This window comes from Bos mutus, chromosome 19 (genome assembly GCF_027580195.1).
Source record: "Bos mutus isolate GX-2022 chromosome 19, NWIPB_WYAK_1.1, whole genome shotgun sequence".
NCBI lineage: Eukaryota > Metazoa > Chordata > Mammalia > Artiodactyla > Bovidae > Bos > Bos mutus.
In genome coordinates, this window is record NC_091635.1 from 13,071,444 (window position 1) to 13,085,887 (window position 14,444).

Here is a 14,444-nt window from a genome sequence, read left to right on the forward strand (position 1 = left end):
GGACCTTTGTAGGCAAAGTTATGTCTCTGCTTTTTAATATTCTATCTAGATTGGTCATAGTTTTTCTTCCAAGGAGCAAACATCTTTTAATTTCATGGCTGTAGTCACCATCTGCAGTGATTTTGGAGCCCAAAAAGATAAAGTCTCACTGTTTCCATTGTTTCCCCATCTATTTGCCATGAAGTGATGGGACCAGATGCCATCCATGATCTTAGTTTTCTGAATGTTGAGCTTTAAGCTAACTTTTTCACTCTCCTCTTTCACTGTCATCAAGAGGCTTTTTAGTTCCTCTTCACTTTCTGCCATAAGGGTGGTGTCATCTGCATATCTGAGGTTATTGATATTTCTCCTGGCACTCTTGATTCCAGCTTGTACTTCATCCAACCTGCATTTCACATGATGTACTCTGCATATAAGTTAAATAAGCAGGGTGACAATATACAGCCTTGACTTACTCCTTTCCTGATTTGAACCAGTCTGTTGTTCCATGTCCAATTCTAACTGTTGCTTCCTGACCTGCATACAGATTTCTCAGGAGACAGGTAAGGTGGTCTGGTATTCCCATCTCTTTCAGAATTTTCCATAGTTTATTGTGATCCACACAGTCAAAGGCTTTGGTGTAGTCCATAAAGCAGAAGTCAATGTTTTTCTGGAACTCTCTTGCTTTTTCAATGATCCAGCGGATGTTGGCAATTTGATCTCTGGTTCCTCTGCCTTTTCTAAATCCAGCTTGGACATCTGGAAGTTCATAGTTCACGTACTGTTGAAGCCTGGCTTGGAGAATTTTGAGCATTACTTTGCTAGTGTATGAGATGAGTGCAGTTGTGCAGTAGTTTGAACATTTTTGGGGATTGGAATGAAAACTGAGCTTTTCCAGTCCTGTGGCCACTGCTGAGTTTTCCAAATTTGCTGGCGTATTGAGTGTAGCACTTTCATAGCATCATCTTTCAGGATTTAAAATAGCTCAACTGGAATTCCATCCCCTCCACTAGCTTTGTTCGTAGTGATGCTTCCTAAGGCCCACTTGACTTCGCATTTCAGGATTCCTAAACTTTAGTTCCTGAAGATTCAAGGAACTAAAGAAGTTTAGGAATCAGATTCCAAGCCTCCCTGGGAGGCTACACCGGAGGCCACCAGCAGAGGGCAGGGTCCTGCCCACTGTGCCTTCTGGTCTGCAAAGCGGCGGCGCGGAAGCACTTCCCGGCCGCGGGGCGGGACTTCCGGCGGCGGTCCCAGATCTAGGGGGCGCAGCGACAAGGAGTTGTCCTTCTGAGCGAGAGTTGTATTTCGAATCTGCACGTGTTCGCCACCGCCTCCGCTGCGAAAATGTTCCAGCTGCTGCGCTGCGTGCCCCGCGTCCTGGGTACTGCCGTCGCTGGTCTCCGCGCCGCCGCGCCCTCCCTGCCGCGGCTGCAGCCCGCGTCCCGGCCATGCGCCCGGCCCTTCGGGCTGCTCAGCGTGCGTGCGAGGTCGGTGCAGCTGCCCGGCCTCCTGAAGCCTCGGGGGCCCTGCGCTTGCGGCTGCGGCTGTAGCGGACTGCACACCGAAGGTGAGACTCATGCACGTGGGCCGGGGGCTTGAGGGGCTGGGAGGTGTAGACCACCTGAATGGACAGTCCGGAGCCGCTCCTGAGGTCCGGAACATTCTCCCAGTGATGGTCGACCTGCTAGTTAAACCCACGCTTAATAACATTTCCTGTCCTCCCCCACCCCTGTTTGACTTTGCGAGGAGAGATACTGTAAAGTCCTGGAGGCCGGCTTTACCTCAGTCTCTCGAAAATGGAACTTTGCGAAAGCCCAAGGTCGCGGTTAGAAGTAGCGTGGTGAGGTTTCTTGGCAAGTGAAAGGGTAGTGGCAATTTTTTTTTTTTTTGCTTTATTTTGAAACGTGGTGAGAAGTTCATTATTGGGGATCACTTTCCTAGAATCCATGCTCAGCTTCCCACTGATAGCTTACATTTTTACAGATGAAGGAATTGAGGCTTAACGGATATGAGTTGGGCTAAGTCCACAGAGCCACTATTAATAATAGAAGTATTAGGAAAAAACAGACTAAGTCGTGGTCTCTGCTTGTAGTAACGGGGTCATTTTCCGTTTTAGACTAATTGGCTCTTTCTGTAACTTATTTCCATTGTAGGAGACAAAGCTTTCGTTGACTTCCTCAGCGATGAGATCAAGGAGGAAAAGAAGATACAGAAATATAAGTCTCTCCCCAAAATGTCAGGAGGTTGGGAACTGGAAGTGAATGGGACGGAAGCCAAATTAGTGCGGAAAGTTGCTGGAGAAAAGTAAGTACCAGGGGCCTATGGATCCCAGGGGACCACATCCATAAACCTGCAGGACCTGCTGTGAGGTATCCACAGCAACCTTTAGTTAAGACAGGTGCTTGACCGACTCCTGGTTTCCCAGAGATGGTAGGATTCATTTGGATAACTTCTTAGGCTCCTTTTCGCTCACTCACTGCACAGTAATGTGTTGTGGCGGTTAACAAGGAGACAGCAAGCTAGTAGCGGGGTTCCCCAGGGGCTTGGCGGTTCAGAACCCACCTGCCATGTAGGAGGCGTGAGTCTGATCCCTGGGTCATGAAGATCCCTTGGAGAACGAAATAACAACCCACTCCAGTATTCTTGACTGGAAAATCCAATGGACAGAGGAACCTGGCAGGGTACAGTCCATGGGGTTGCAAAGAGTCAGACACGACTGAGTGAATGAACATCACCCCAGTAGCCTTGAAGCCAAGCCCCTGGGAGTCTTCTGGACCAGTAGAGGCAGCAGCACTGAGCCCTTACTGGTGAGTGAGGCTCTGCCTTGCCCACAACTTAGGCATGCAAATTCAGAGATGCCAACAGAATCGGATTTACTCTGCTGGCTCTACACTCAGGCTCTAAAAGGCCACCCCCCTCCCTGTTCTGTTTACAGTTGAGAAAGCAAGATAATTAACAGGGTGGGGTTGCAGTATAGTTTTTCATTAGAAAAGAGGGAAGCCTTTGACCTGCTTAAGCTGTTTTAAATCCATGATCTGCTTTGAAGTTTCGCATGTGCTGTGAAGTAGCAGGCTGGTGGTTTTGCCTAGTAGCGTAGCGTTTCCCCCTCATAGGTCGACTGCGTAGTCTGTAACATGACCCAAACCACTCTCCTAAGCTAAGTCATAGGCGGTTTGGGACCATTATAATGGGCTGCTGAACATAACTGCATTTCTCTGTCCAGGGGTCAGTTTGGTCCACAGTTTTGTGCCTGTACATCAAATCTCTATCTGGCAAGGCACCAGTTATCGTGGCTTCAGAGGGCAGCGTTGTCTGCAACCTAGCAGTGCTCGTTCCAAGTGTCACTCAATTTTCAATTCAAATTTTGGAATATGATATGTTAGGTGAAGTTAAAATTGTCATTAGGTGGTGTTTGTGCCCGCTTTGTCATTTATTAAACTTCCCACATCTGCTCTGAAGAATAAAACTGTCCAGCAGCATATTCTTTTTTTTTTTTGGCCACACTGCTTGTGGGAATCTTCGTTCCCTGACCAGGGATCAAACCCAGGCCAAGGCAGTGAACACACCGAGTCCTAAGCAGTGGCCCACCAGAGAACTCCCCTATGTGGTGTCCTTAGTGAGGCCTCCCCTTCCTGGGGCCAGGGCTACTCTCCATCCTCAGCTGATGCCACAGCCCTCCAGTGCTCCTTCTCTTCCTCTCAGGCAGATTTTCTTCTAATGGAGGAGGATTTTTAAAGGAGGCTCCTGGGACTTCATGGTGGTCCAGTGGTTAAAACTCTCCTCTCCCAGTGCAGGGGACCTGGGTTCAATCCCTGATCAGGGAACTAAAATATCACACATAGCAACAAAAGTCACGTGCACCTCGCAACCAAGACCCAGCCTAGCCAAGTCGTTTTATTTTTTTAAAGGAGGCTTTTGGAACTTTGTGGTGGTCAAAGTGTCTGCTCCCAGCGCAGGGGACCTGGGTTCAATCCCAGGGAACTAAGATCTCGCATGCAGCAACTGAGCGATCCCACACATAGCAATGGTCATGTGCACCTTGCAACCAAGACCCTGTGCAGCCAAGTACATTTATTTTTTTAGAGGAGGCTTCTAGCCCACGCCCACAGCTTCTCATCTGCTCACCACCACTGGAAGGTGCCGTGGAAAGACAAGGGTGGCGGTGTCAGCTGACTGTGGCCATAAGGTTGACAGAGAGCCCCAGATAGTGGCCTGATGGCAGAAGCAGCCCACACACAACTGTATTTGGCTGAGGAAACAGTGCCTAATTGACTTCCAGCAGCCAACATATAGTAGGCCCACTTCAGACCTGCTGAATCCAACTGTGGGTGGGATGCAGGCAATCAGATGTAAAGCTGGCTGAGATACATTGTTTCAACAGCATTTTTAACTGTAGCAAGCCTTAGTACTTACTCAGCTACTCAGTTAAAAAGAGTCTTCATTGTGCTTTCTTTGGTTGCCTTTCTAGGATCACTGTCACTTTCAACATTAACAATAGCATCCCACCTGCTTTCGGTGGTGAGGAGGAAGAACCCTCCCAAGGGCAGAAGGCTGAGGAGCAGGAGGTAAGTTTCTAACACTGTAACCAATCTGTACCCACCTATTTCTGACAGGCTTAGGGAAGGAGCATTGGTTTTTGTTTTGTTTAAACTCTAACGCCAGGAGAGAAGGCAAAGGCAGCCATCCTTGGGCCTTTACTTGCAGAACACCAGAACTGTGTGGCCACTTTTCTTTCCCAGGGGCCAAGTGTTAATGAACTGTTTTCTGTGGGCTTAAGCGTTAGGCCTGTGTTCACCTAACAGGAAGGAATTTAAACTGTCTTAACCCTTCTCATGATCAGGAGATAAATCATTTGGAGTGTTCCACATGAGGAATACATGTCCCGGGCTGGTAATAAACACCAGCCAGGGGCATCAGAGACTTTGGCAAGGCCTCTCCTTAAGTTGCTGCCCTTCTTGGTTGGACCTGGATGGTGCTTAGTCCTCGAACATTTTAGGAAGCTTTGTGCCTGGCCTAGAAACCAGCCAGTATGAGGGCCACAGGTCCCCAGACTTTCTGGCTGGTTGGGCATGGTATTGTCTCATGACCCAGCTCAGCTCCCTGGAGTGCTGGCCCAGCCCCCCTGACAAAGAGCACCCCCACCCCGACCCTCCTCCTCCCTGAGGTTGGCTGGCTCACCCTCAAAGGGAGGGCCTCTGGGATTTAGTCAGAGGCATCAGTCTTTGGTCCTGGGCTGTAATGAAGATCCCGAAACATCTGGAAAGGGGTTTTGGAGCTTTGAGCCAGCTTTGTAGTGTATAGATGTAGAAACTGACCCAGGAAAATTAACTGGCACCCTAGGTGGGGCTAGAGCTGAGTTCCTAATTCTGAACCTTGTATGTTCTGTAAACAAGCAGGGTGCTAACAGAAGTGAAAGGCTGTACTAAATTATGATACTCTGCCTCCAAAACACAGTCCACAACTCTAGAAAGGAATGACAGGATGCGTTCAGCCCAGTCTCTGAACAAGTGGGTTATATGGCTGTAATACTGTGTTAAAGATCCTAGGCTTCTTATTTGGGAACCTCTTGGCATACTGTAAGACTTGCAAGTGGCTAAGTAATATTGTAATAGCAGTGGCCATCAGACTCCTGAATTGAGACCTTTAGTCCAGACCCCTGCCAAAAAACACATTTACTGACTTGTTCTTATTTCCCCAGCCTGAATTGACATCCACTCCCAATTTCGTGGTTGAAGTTACAAAGGACGGCAGCAGCAAGGCCCTTGTGCTGGACTGCCACTATCCGGAAGATGAGGTGTGTAGGGTGGAGAGCTGGCAGCCCTGGGTCGGGGAGGCCTCCAGGGGGCTTTCCTGGCTCCATCCAGCTGATATTAACATTTTCTGGCTTAGAGCAGCAAAGCTGGGAAGATTAGTCGGAGGTGAGGGAACAAGGTTCAAATCTGGGTTTCAAGCTGTAAATAATCCCTTTTCTTCGCCTGAGTCTGGCTTGTCCTGGAAAACCTTTCTGTTTCCCCAAATACTGTCTCTCTTCAGATTGGACAAGAGGATGACCAGAGTGACATTTTCTCCATCAAGGAAGTGAGTTTTCAGGCCACCGGCGAGTCTGACTGGAAGGACACAAATTACACACTCAACACAGACTCCCTGGATTGGGTGAGTGCTAGATCAGGTGGGGAGGGGCCTACCTAATCCAAGGAGGGACAAAGAAGCATCAGAGTAAGTGTCTCAGGGGTCTTTTTAACCAGTAAATGATCCTCCTTCTAGGGCTTATACGACCACCTAATGGATTTCCTTGCGGACCGAGGGGTGGACAACACTTTTGCCGATGAATTGGTGGAGCTCAGCACAGCCCTGGAGCACCAGGAGTACATTTCTTTCCTTGAAGACCTCAAAGGTTTTGTCAAAAGCAAGTAGAGCAGGCAGCAAGGTGCTGAACACCTTAATTTTATGGCAGGCTTTGGCCAGTGAACAAAACCTAACTGAAGCCAGACCCACATGCTTTGAAATGGTTTTTTTTTTTAATCCCAATATCATGGAAAATGATTCGCTTTTAACTTATTTCTGTTGTCTCTTATTTACCATTCATTTACCCTCTACAAACCCTTTATTTCTGGATTTTTGTATAACATAATGATGGACAATAAAATCTCCAAGGTGATTTGTCTTTTCTAATTCTCTACCCTCCCTTTCAACCTGCATTACAAAACATGAAACAGAGGAAAGTCTGAAATGTTTTAATATTAAATAAGTTATAAATAAAAGGTTTGTATTTACAAGGCCACTTCTCAAGATGGGACTTTCTTCCAACACAGTAGATCATGCATCAAGACTGGGACCGACTCTAGAGGATCACAGCCCAAGTATCACAAGCCTGGATTTAAGTAGAAAAAAGAGTTATTCCAGTCATGAAGATAGTCTCAGCATATGGTTAAAAGTCATCGATACCAGTGACACTTAAGCTGCTCCTTCCACGACCTGGGTGGCCACTGTCCTTCCCCCCTTCAGGAGATGGTTGGCCTTTTAACTGAAATGGCATCACTTTTCTATGCAACTAAGTTCCTCTTTTCTACCAGGGTGGGAATAAAACCAACTGCTGACCCACTCTCAACTACTGGCTCCCGTGGGAGGCTTACCAGACAGCTCATGAGAAGACATGACTTCTCCTCTGTCCCCTCAGTGACTGAAAATTCTGGCGTGTGGGGACAATGTGCACTGTGCTCGTTCACACTGTCTTCTAAACAGGTGCGAAGCTTTTGCTCTGTCACCTCCGCAGACTGAAAAACAGACAAGTTAAACTATAAGCTAATCTTACTAGTCTCATAGTCAACAGGTTGAAAAACTGCAGCTCCTCACACCAGTCCACAACTGGCTCCCCGTGATGCCTTGATTCCTTGGACCCTTAAAACGCTACAACTGTACTAAGAGGATCTCTTTAAATGTCCATCTGGCCGCCTCTCCAAATGAACCAGTGCTCTTCTGCTCCTGCCGTAAAACACTAACTGCTGCTCATCGTGCCAGGAACACTCAGCTGGGACTCCGGAACCTCCCTGTGTTTCTGCCTCTACCAGCCAAGTGTATGCTTACCCAGAACCAGCAAGCTCCCAGATCTGCTACTGAACTTGCTACTATAACTGAGCGATTTAATTACATACTATATAAACCAATGAAATAAGAAGAAAACAAAGTTTTGTTTTTGTGATAGTAAGTGGAATGTTTAGGAAACAAAAAGATGCTTTTTTTAAAAAAAGTTATTGAATTAGGTAAAAGAGTAAAAGATGGGGAGGAAAAATCCTAAAGTGTACACAGCTTCTGGATGCTTTATAGAAACAACTGGAAACATAAGACTTCAACCTCAGCTCTCCAGTCAACAGAGTCTCGCTCAAGGACTGGCAAGTAAACATGTATGTTTGAAACAGTGTCATTTGTATAATTCACCACTTTAATCAACTGGCAAACTTTTGGTCAACATCATATCAGATAAGAGGACTCCTATATTTGAAGATTACTGACACTTAAATTCTGAATGCAGCTTTGTCTTCAGATATGGACAGTTTTTATGGCATATCAGATACAAGAGTTCCCAGTTCTAAACCAGGCTCTCTTCCTAGAGGTAAGTGCCTCACAAATGGCTTGGGGAGAGGGGCCGGGAAGATCCTGATTTACGGAGCTTGCCAATTCCATGGTGTCTCGTATTGCCACTGTGACCAATTTCAAGCTACCAGTGTGTGAACTGGACGTGAGGCTGGGACAAGCTGTGCACACTGCTGGAGTTGTTTAAGAAAGTAGGTACGTGTGGAAAGAGGTAACACAAGACCTGTGTGAGGAACACTCACATGAGACTGGATGTACAGGCCACACTGACACACGACCAGTCCACCTGCTATCCTCAGGTTGTACCTGGAAGCAGAATTGGGATCCCAGAGCATCACAGCTAGCAGACCCGTATCCCCCCACCTTCCCAGACCACAGATTTGGGGGAAGTTCCACTCACCTTGGAGTGGGGGGTGGGAACGAACAGTGCTGAAAAGGTTGTGAAAACTCTTACTTTGTACACACGGGACAGATGAGGGGGTTTGCTTCCCACTCAGCAAGCATGACACTGAGACACTGTTCATCAAACTGCAAGCTCTTCTCGTACTCACTGATGATGGACTGTTCTGCAAGGCAGAGTAGAGCTGGAGTGTCACTGCATCACCTGGCGCCCTGTCCCGAGTGCTAGAAGATGCATTTTCAAAGGCTTCATCCACACAAGAGAAATAGGGTAAAACCACACTACAATTGCTAGATATTCACTGCTGTGTCAGGCCTCATCTTACTGGATCCTTCCCCTCCTGTCTGTCTGCTTCCTTTTGAAGTGATGAGGCTAAGTCATGAGGCCACAGGAGTGGAGCTGAACAAGTGTCAGGCAGCTGAAGAAAGCTGACAGACACGTGTTTCTGACGCCAGGCCCACCTGGATAAGTCTAAGGCGATCTGTTCGCCAGTGTCCCCAGACTCAGTCCGTATTGTTCAGAATGTGTGTGTTCATCCACTCAGCAGATATGTAAAAAGGCCTAGTACTTGGGAGGCCTAGGTAAATACAAAGATGAAAAAGGCTGGTCCCTGCTTCTGGTGAGCTCACCATCTAGACTTCAGAGTAGGGCTCAGCAGACCACAGGCCATATCCTGCCCACCTTCCATTTTTAAAGTTATAATGGAACAGCCATTCTCCTTTGGTTGATGAATGGGCTATCACGGTTCTCCCACTACAACAGCAGAACTGAGTAGTAGCAACAGGCTAAACATTACAATCTGGCTCCTAAGGGACAGTTTGCCAACCCCAATTCCAGAGGGTTCCTTATGACTGAGTAAGGCAGAACACAGCAAATTCTTATCACTTCGGACTTTTAAATACACCCCAAAAGAAATATTTAGTGAGTCCTTCCTTTCACCAAGATAGGTTTTGCAGGTGAGGGTAAAGAGAAAATAAAAAATTAAAATCAAGGAATCTACAGTTTAACTGGGGTCAACACAGCAATCATAACAGCTAACACTCGCATAGCACTTATTATGTGTCAAATGCTATGTTAAGTCCTTACATATATATTAATCTTCACTATAAGTCTTATTTTAAAGATGAAGAAACTGAGGCACAAGGAGAGCCCAGCGCCACACAAGTTAAAGTGGTAAAGCTGAGAAGTGAATTTTAGCCGTCTGGGCCAAGAGTTCATGCTCTTGCATCCTCAAGATAATAGCGATTATTTATCGCAAGCCTTCTTATATACCAGGCACCGCTCTAAGTCTTCAACACATGTTATTTAAGCCTACAAATAAACTAGAGGCAGTCTGTTATCTCTTTAACAGATGACCAAAACTGAGCCTCGTCAAGACAGGCCTGTGTGAAATAAATGACTTAGTTATATGAGGTACTAAATTAAGCATTCTGTGGCTCTCTGATGCTACAGGAAGGGAATGGTCACAAGACCCTGGGGAGTCAGTACAGAACAGATGGGAGAGAAGGTACTGAAGATAGGCAGCACAAGAGGCCTGATCATGCACTCTCCTGTAAGGGGACAAGGTTACTATTTATCTACTAACAGAAAAGTACTGTTGGGTTGAATAGACACAGGAACCAGATTCACAAAATCAGTTTTACTTTCCAACTCCACCACCGGCTATGCAGCCTGTAAGACACCACTGTCTCCTCATACTACCTCATAGGGGCATCATAAGGACAGATTGGGGGCAGGAGGAGAAGGGGACGACAGGATGAGATGGCTGGATGGCATCACTGACTTGATGGATGTGAGTCTGAGTGAACTCTGGGAGCTGGTGATGGACAGGGAGGCCTGGCGTGCTGCGATTCATGGGGTCGCAAAGAGTCAGACACGACTGAGCGACTGAACTGAAGGACAGAACAGTAGAAGGAGAGCTCTGAGCACAAGGCCTGACAACTGAAGACTCTCTTGTTACTGGGACAGCCAAGTACAGCCAAGACTTTAGAGTAAGAACAAGAGACCCCTGAACACTTGACTAAAGATGGAAATAAAGGAGTTAAAAACATTCTGTTTAGAAATGAGATCAGCATTAGAGCAGTTAGAGATATAGGCAGGAAGAACTATTCCTAGACGTCACCTTGATCAATCAGCTCCTGTTGGATTTCCTCCAGCACAGCCAGGTCCATCGGCTCCTCCAACTGCAAGAGAAAGGGGTCATCAGAGGTTTGAAGTTACAATTAACTGACAAGACCCACATGATTCACACTTGGAGACTGGCTTGAAAAACCCAGATTCAACTGAAGAAATCAACCCAGTCCTTCTGTAGAATGTGCTGACAGCGCAGTAACGTGGCCATGCTGAGAAAGCAACCACAAATGATTCACCCAGCCAGGGACAAAACAATAGCACCAAAGTTGCGGGAGGCAGTATAGGGCAGCAGCTAAGTATATGGTTCTGCCAAAAAGCTGTGTGACCACTGCTGCTGCTGCTGCTGCTAAGTCACTTCAGTCGTGTCCGACTCTGTGCGACCCCATAGACGGCAGCCCACCAGGCTCCCCCGTCCCTGGGATTCTCCAGGCAAGAACACTGGAGTGGGTTGCCATTTCCTTCTCCAATTCATGAAAGTGAAAAGTGAAAGGGAAGTTGCTCAGTCGTGTCTGACTCTTAGCGACCCCATGGACTGCAGCCCACCAGGCTCCTCCATCCATGGATTTTCCAGGCAAGAGTACTGGAGTGCGTTGTCATTGCCTTAAGTTTCTAATCACTGTCAGCTTCATTTTGGGCCTCTGTAACGTGGACATAAAACCCACCTGAGAGGGTTACTGTAAACACTAATTGTGGTTATGTAACTCGAACACATAGCAGGCACCAAATCATGCCTGTTTATTACAGAGAGCCTTGATGTTTTCAGAGCAGTTTCCCACATGTTTCTTATACTGTCCTCACAGTACTGACAACATTATCAATTTTACAAATGTGAAAACTAAAGCTCAAAGAGGCAGAATTAAGAGGCAATAGCAAAACCAGGATCAGAATTCCAGAACTACTGAGACTTCCCTGGTGGTCCAGTGGCTAAGACTCTGCTCCCAACACAGGGGGCCCATCCCTCATCAGGGAACTAGATCCCACATGCTGCACCTATGCATGCTGCAAGAAAGACTGAAGATCCCGTGTGCTGCAGCTTAGACCCAGCACAGCCAAATAAATATTTAAAAAAAAAAAAAAAAAGAATTCCAGAACTACCGAGCTCCAATCCAATGCTTTTCCTGATGCATGGTAAATGGTTTCCCATCCACACCCAGTTCCCAACCCTGGCTGAGATTAGAATCAGAAAGTTCCTGGAGACCTTTTTTAAAAGAGAGATCACTAGCTCAGGCCTACTGAATCAAATGTTCCAGGGGTGGAGCCATGGAGTGAAATTTCTCTCTGTTGAGTTTTGTAAGTGATTATGATGCGAAGAACTGACTCATTGGAAAAGACCCTAGTGCTGGGAAAGATTGAAGGCAGGAGGAGAAGGGGGCGACAGAGGATGAGATGGTTGGATGGCATCACCGACTCAATGGACATGGGTTTGAGCAAGTTCCAGGAGTTGGTGATGGCCAGGGAAGCCTGGCGTGCTGCAGTCCATGGGGTCACAAAGAGTCGGACACAACTGAACAATTGAACTGAACTGATGATGCAATGATGCAGCAGATTAAGAGTCTAGAATTTATGGACCACCAATTGATCTAGAAGAGTCTAATGTTAAAGGGAGAAGAACTTGGGTCAGAGGCCATTAGAGTCCTGATTGGGGGCTGGAGGGTGACTGGGTTTAGAGAAGATGGGGAGACAGGAAGAGAGGACACTGCCATTCTTGGTGCTAAAGGAACATATCCAGCCTGACCTGAGCCCAGGCCTGTGGCCAGCTCTCCACCGACTGCAAAGCATTCCACTCTTCTTCCATCACCTCCTGCACTAGAAGGGTGTTCTGAGCGCCTCCTGACATACTGCCTCCAGCCTGGCGGTATTTGCTCAGGAGCCTGTCCCGGCTGTTTCTCATTCTCTCCAGGCATCCCTTGGAAAGAGGAGAAAGATGGGGGGAGAAAAAACCCTCAGATTAGTTATTAAAACACTAAAGGAAATTTATAGACATGCAATTTAAACTCTAACCCTAACTATTGTTATTTTGGCACTTTCCTCTCCAATCCTTACCCATATGTCAAAGGGTGCAATTACAATCCTTGGGTCATGTATTTCCAGATCAACCTACTTCGCAGTCTATCTTCAATGCCAGCCTTCTGAATGGTTGGTGATATTAGCGCAACATCCACTGTGCTATCAAGACAGGTTGCTTCCAAATTTTTGCTACTCTAGATATGGCCCTGGTAGTCACCTTCCTAAACAGTTACTCAGCTTCAGGCAATCTTTTCCCCTAGCGGCCACATGGCAATGCCTGGAGACATTTTTGGTTGTCACAGCTTTAGTTGTAGAGGCCAGGGAAGCTGTTAAACACAGTACAATCCCAGAACTGCCCCCCACTCCACAATGAAGAACTATCTTCTTCAAACTGTGGACAGCCAAGGTTGAAAAATCCTGCTGTCAACAGTCATTTCTAGCATCAGATTATTTTCCTGGGATATATCCACTACATTAAATTCCAGGAAAGACAGGCGACAGCATTTACAGGAACCAGACTGAGTTCAGGATAGGTCAGTGCTGACTGTAAGCTACAATTCTGCTAGACTTAGTAACATAGGCACAGAAGAAACCGTTTGGAATGGAATGAGAAATCACTTTCGAAATAAAAAATACTATCTAATTATTGTATTCCTCTTTGGGATAGACATAACGCCTCTCTAGATTGCGGTGAGTATACAAGGTGCCTCTCTGGTGCCCACCGACCCGACAACAGCGGGTGTAGAGGTGCAGTCACGGCCACATTTCACACTGAAAACACACGAGTCCAAAACGAAGGCTTCCTGGGACCGGGCCGGTCCATGCTAGTCCCACACCCAAGGGTCCAGAAGCTCCAGGAAGTGTCCGGGCGGTGGCCGGGGTCGGACCTACAGGCAGGAGATCCACCTGTACCGACTCTTGCTTCACCCGGCCGGGCGAAGGGAAGTTACGGAGGAGAGCGGTTCCTGGGACTAGGGGAGTGACGACAACCTGGCCAAGGCCTCCCAAATCTCACACTCACCTGCCTGAAAGCCTCTTTCCAAGGCGGCGAGCCCATCAGTTTATACAGCGAGTGGTGCCGAGACCCCGGCCTCTCTGCCATCTCGTTTTCGCGGGAGTAGTCCCCAGAAAGCCCCACCCCCAACGGGGCACAGAATCCTGGGAGTTGTAGTTCCTGGGTTCCGACCGCGCCAGGTCCCGGGGAATTCTGGGAAACGTTTTCCTATTGGCGGGTCTCACACGGAGACGGATTTGGGCAACCCCAGGGTGGGGGACTGAGGGAGAAGGCAATGGCACCCCACTCCAGTACTGTTGCCCGGAAAATCCCATGGATGGAGGAGCCTGGTGGGCTGCAGTCCATGGGGTCGCTAAGAGTCAGACACGACTGAGTGACTTCACTTTCACTTTCCACTTTCATGCATTGGAGAAGGAAATGGCAACCCACTCCAGTGTTCTTGCTTGGAGAATCCCATGGACGGAGAAGCCTGGTAGGCTGCAGTCCATGGAGTCGCACAGAGTCGGACACGACTGAAGCGACTTGGCAGCAGGCAGCAGGGTGGGGGACTGAAGTAGTGACATTTGTGAAGTCTATCCAACCTAGATTGAAGGAGGTAAGTCTTGAAGGAAGATTTTATTTTTTGAGGGAAGTTTTTAGATGTCTAGCTTTATCCAGGTGAAGATGTCCAATAAGCAATTAGATACGCAGATCTCAGTTTTCACCCACCCTCTTCCCGCCCCGTAGTAGACTTTCCGTAACGCAAAAGCTTCAACTCACGTTCTGGCCTGTTGACTTTCTCCTCCCGCCCTTTGGCTTCAGAATAGGCTTGACTGG

At 47.5% G+C, this 14,444-nt stretch overlaps 2 protein-coding genes across 3 annotated transcripts; one reads left to right on the plus strand and one right to left on the minus strand.

Annotated features, from left to right (window-relative positions):
• The first annotated feature begins 1,211 nt into the window (after positions 1 to 1,211).
• On the plus strand, positions 1,212 to 6,640 carry C1QBP (complement C1q binding protein). Its single transcript, XM_005906086.3, has 6 exons — positions 1,212 to 1,549; positions 2,136 to 2,286; positions 4,451 to 4,547; positions 5,681 to 5,776; positions 6,016 to 6,135; positions 6,247 to 6,640. The coding sequence occupies exons 1-6, from the start codon at positions 1,327 to 1,329 to the stop codon at positions 6,394 to 6,396; spliced, it is 837 nt and encodes a 278-aa protein (XP_005906148.3). The 5' UTR covers positions 1,212 to 1,326; the 3' UTR covers positions 6,397 to 6,640.
• Positions 6,641 to 6,700: 60 nt separating this feature from the next.
• Positions 6,701 to 14,365, minus strand: RPAIN (RPA interacting protein). Of its 2 annotated transcripts, XM_005906084.3 has the most exons (7): positions 13,635 to 14,365; positions 12,342 to 12,512; positions 10,596 to 10,656; positions 8,528 to 8,639; positions 8,316 to 8,379; positions 7,116 to 7,256; positions 6,701 to 6,853 (listed from the first exon to the last, which is right to left on the minus strand). In XM_005906084.3, the coding sequence occupies exons 1-7, from the start codon at positions 13,713 to 13,715 to the stop codon at positions 6,824 to 6,826; spliced, it is 660 nt and encodes a 219-aa protein (XP_005906146.2). In that variant the 5' UTR covers positions 13,716 to 14,365; the 3' UTR covers positions 6,701 to 6,823. The 2 variants fall into 2 exon arrangements, 1 of the variants encoding a protein (XP_005906146.2); XR_001351803.2 differs by lacking the exon at positions 6,701 to 6,853 and having other exon boundaries at positions 7,183 to 7,256; positions 8,474 to 8,639; positions 13,635 to 14,358.
• Between the last annotated feature and the right edge of the window lie 79 nt (positions 14,366 to 14,444).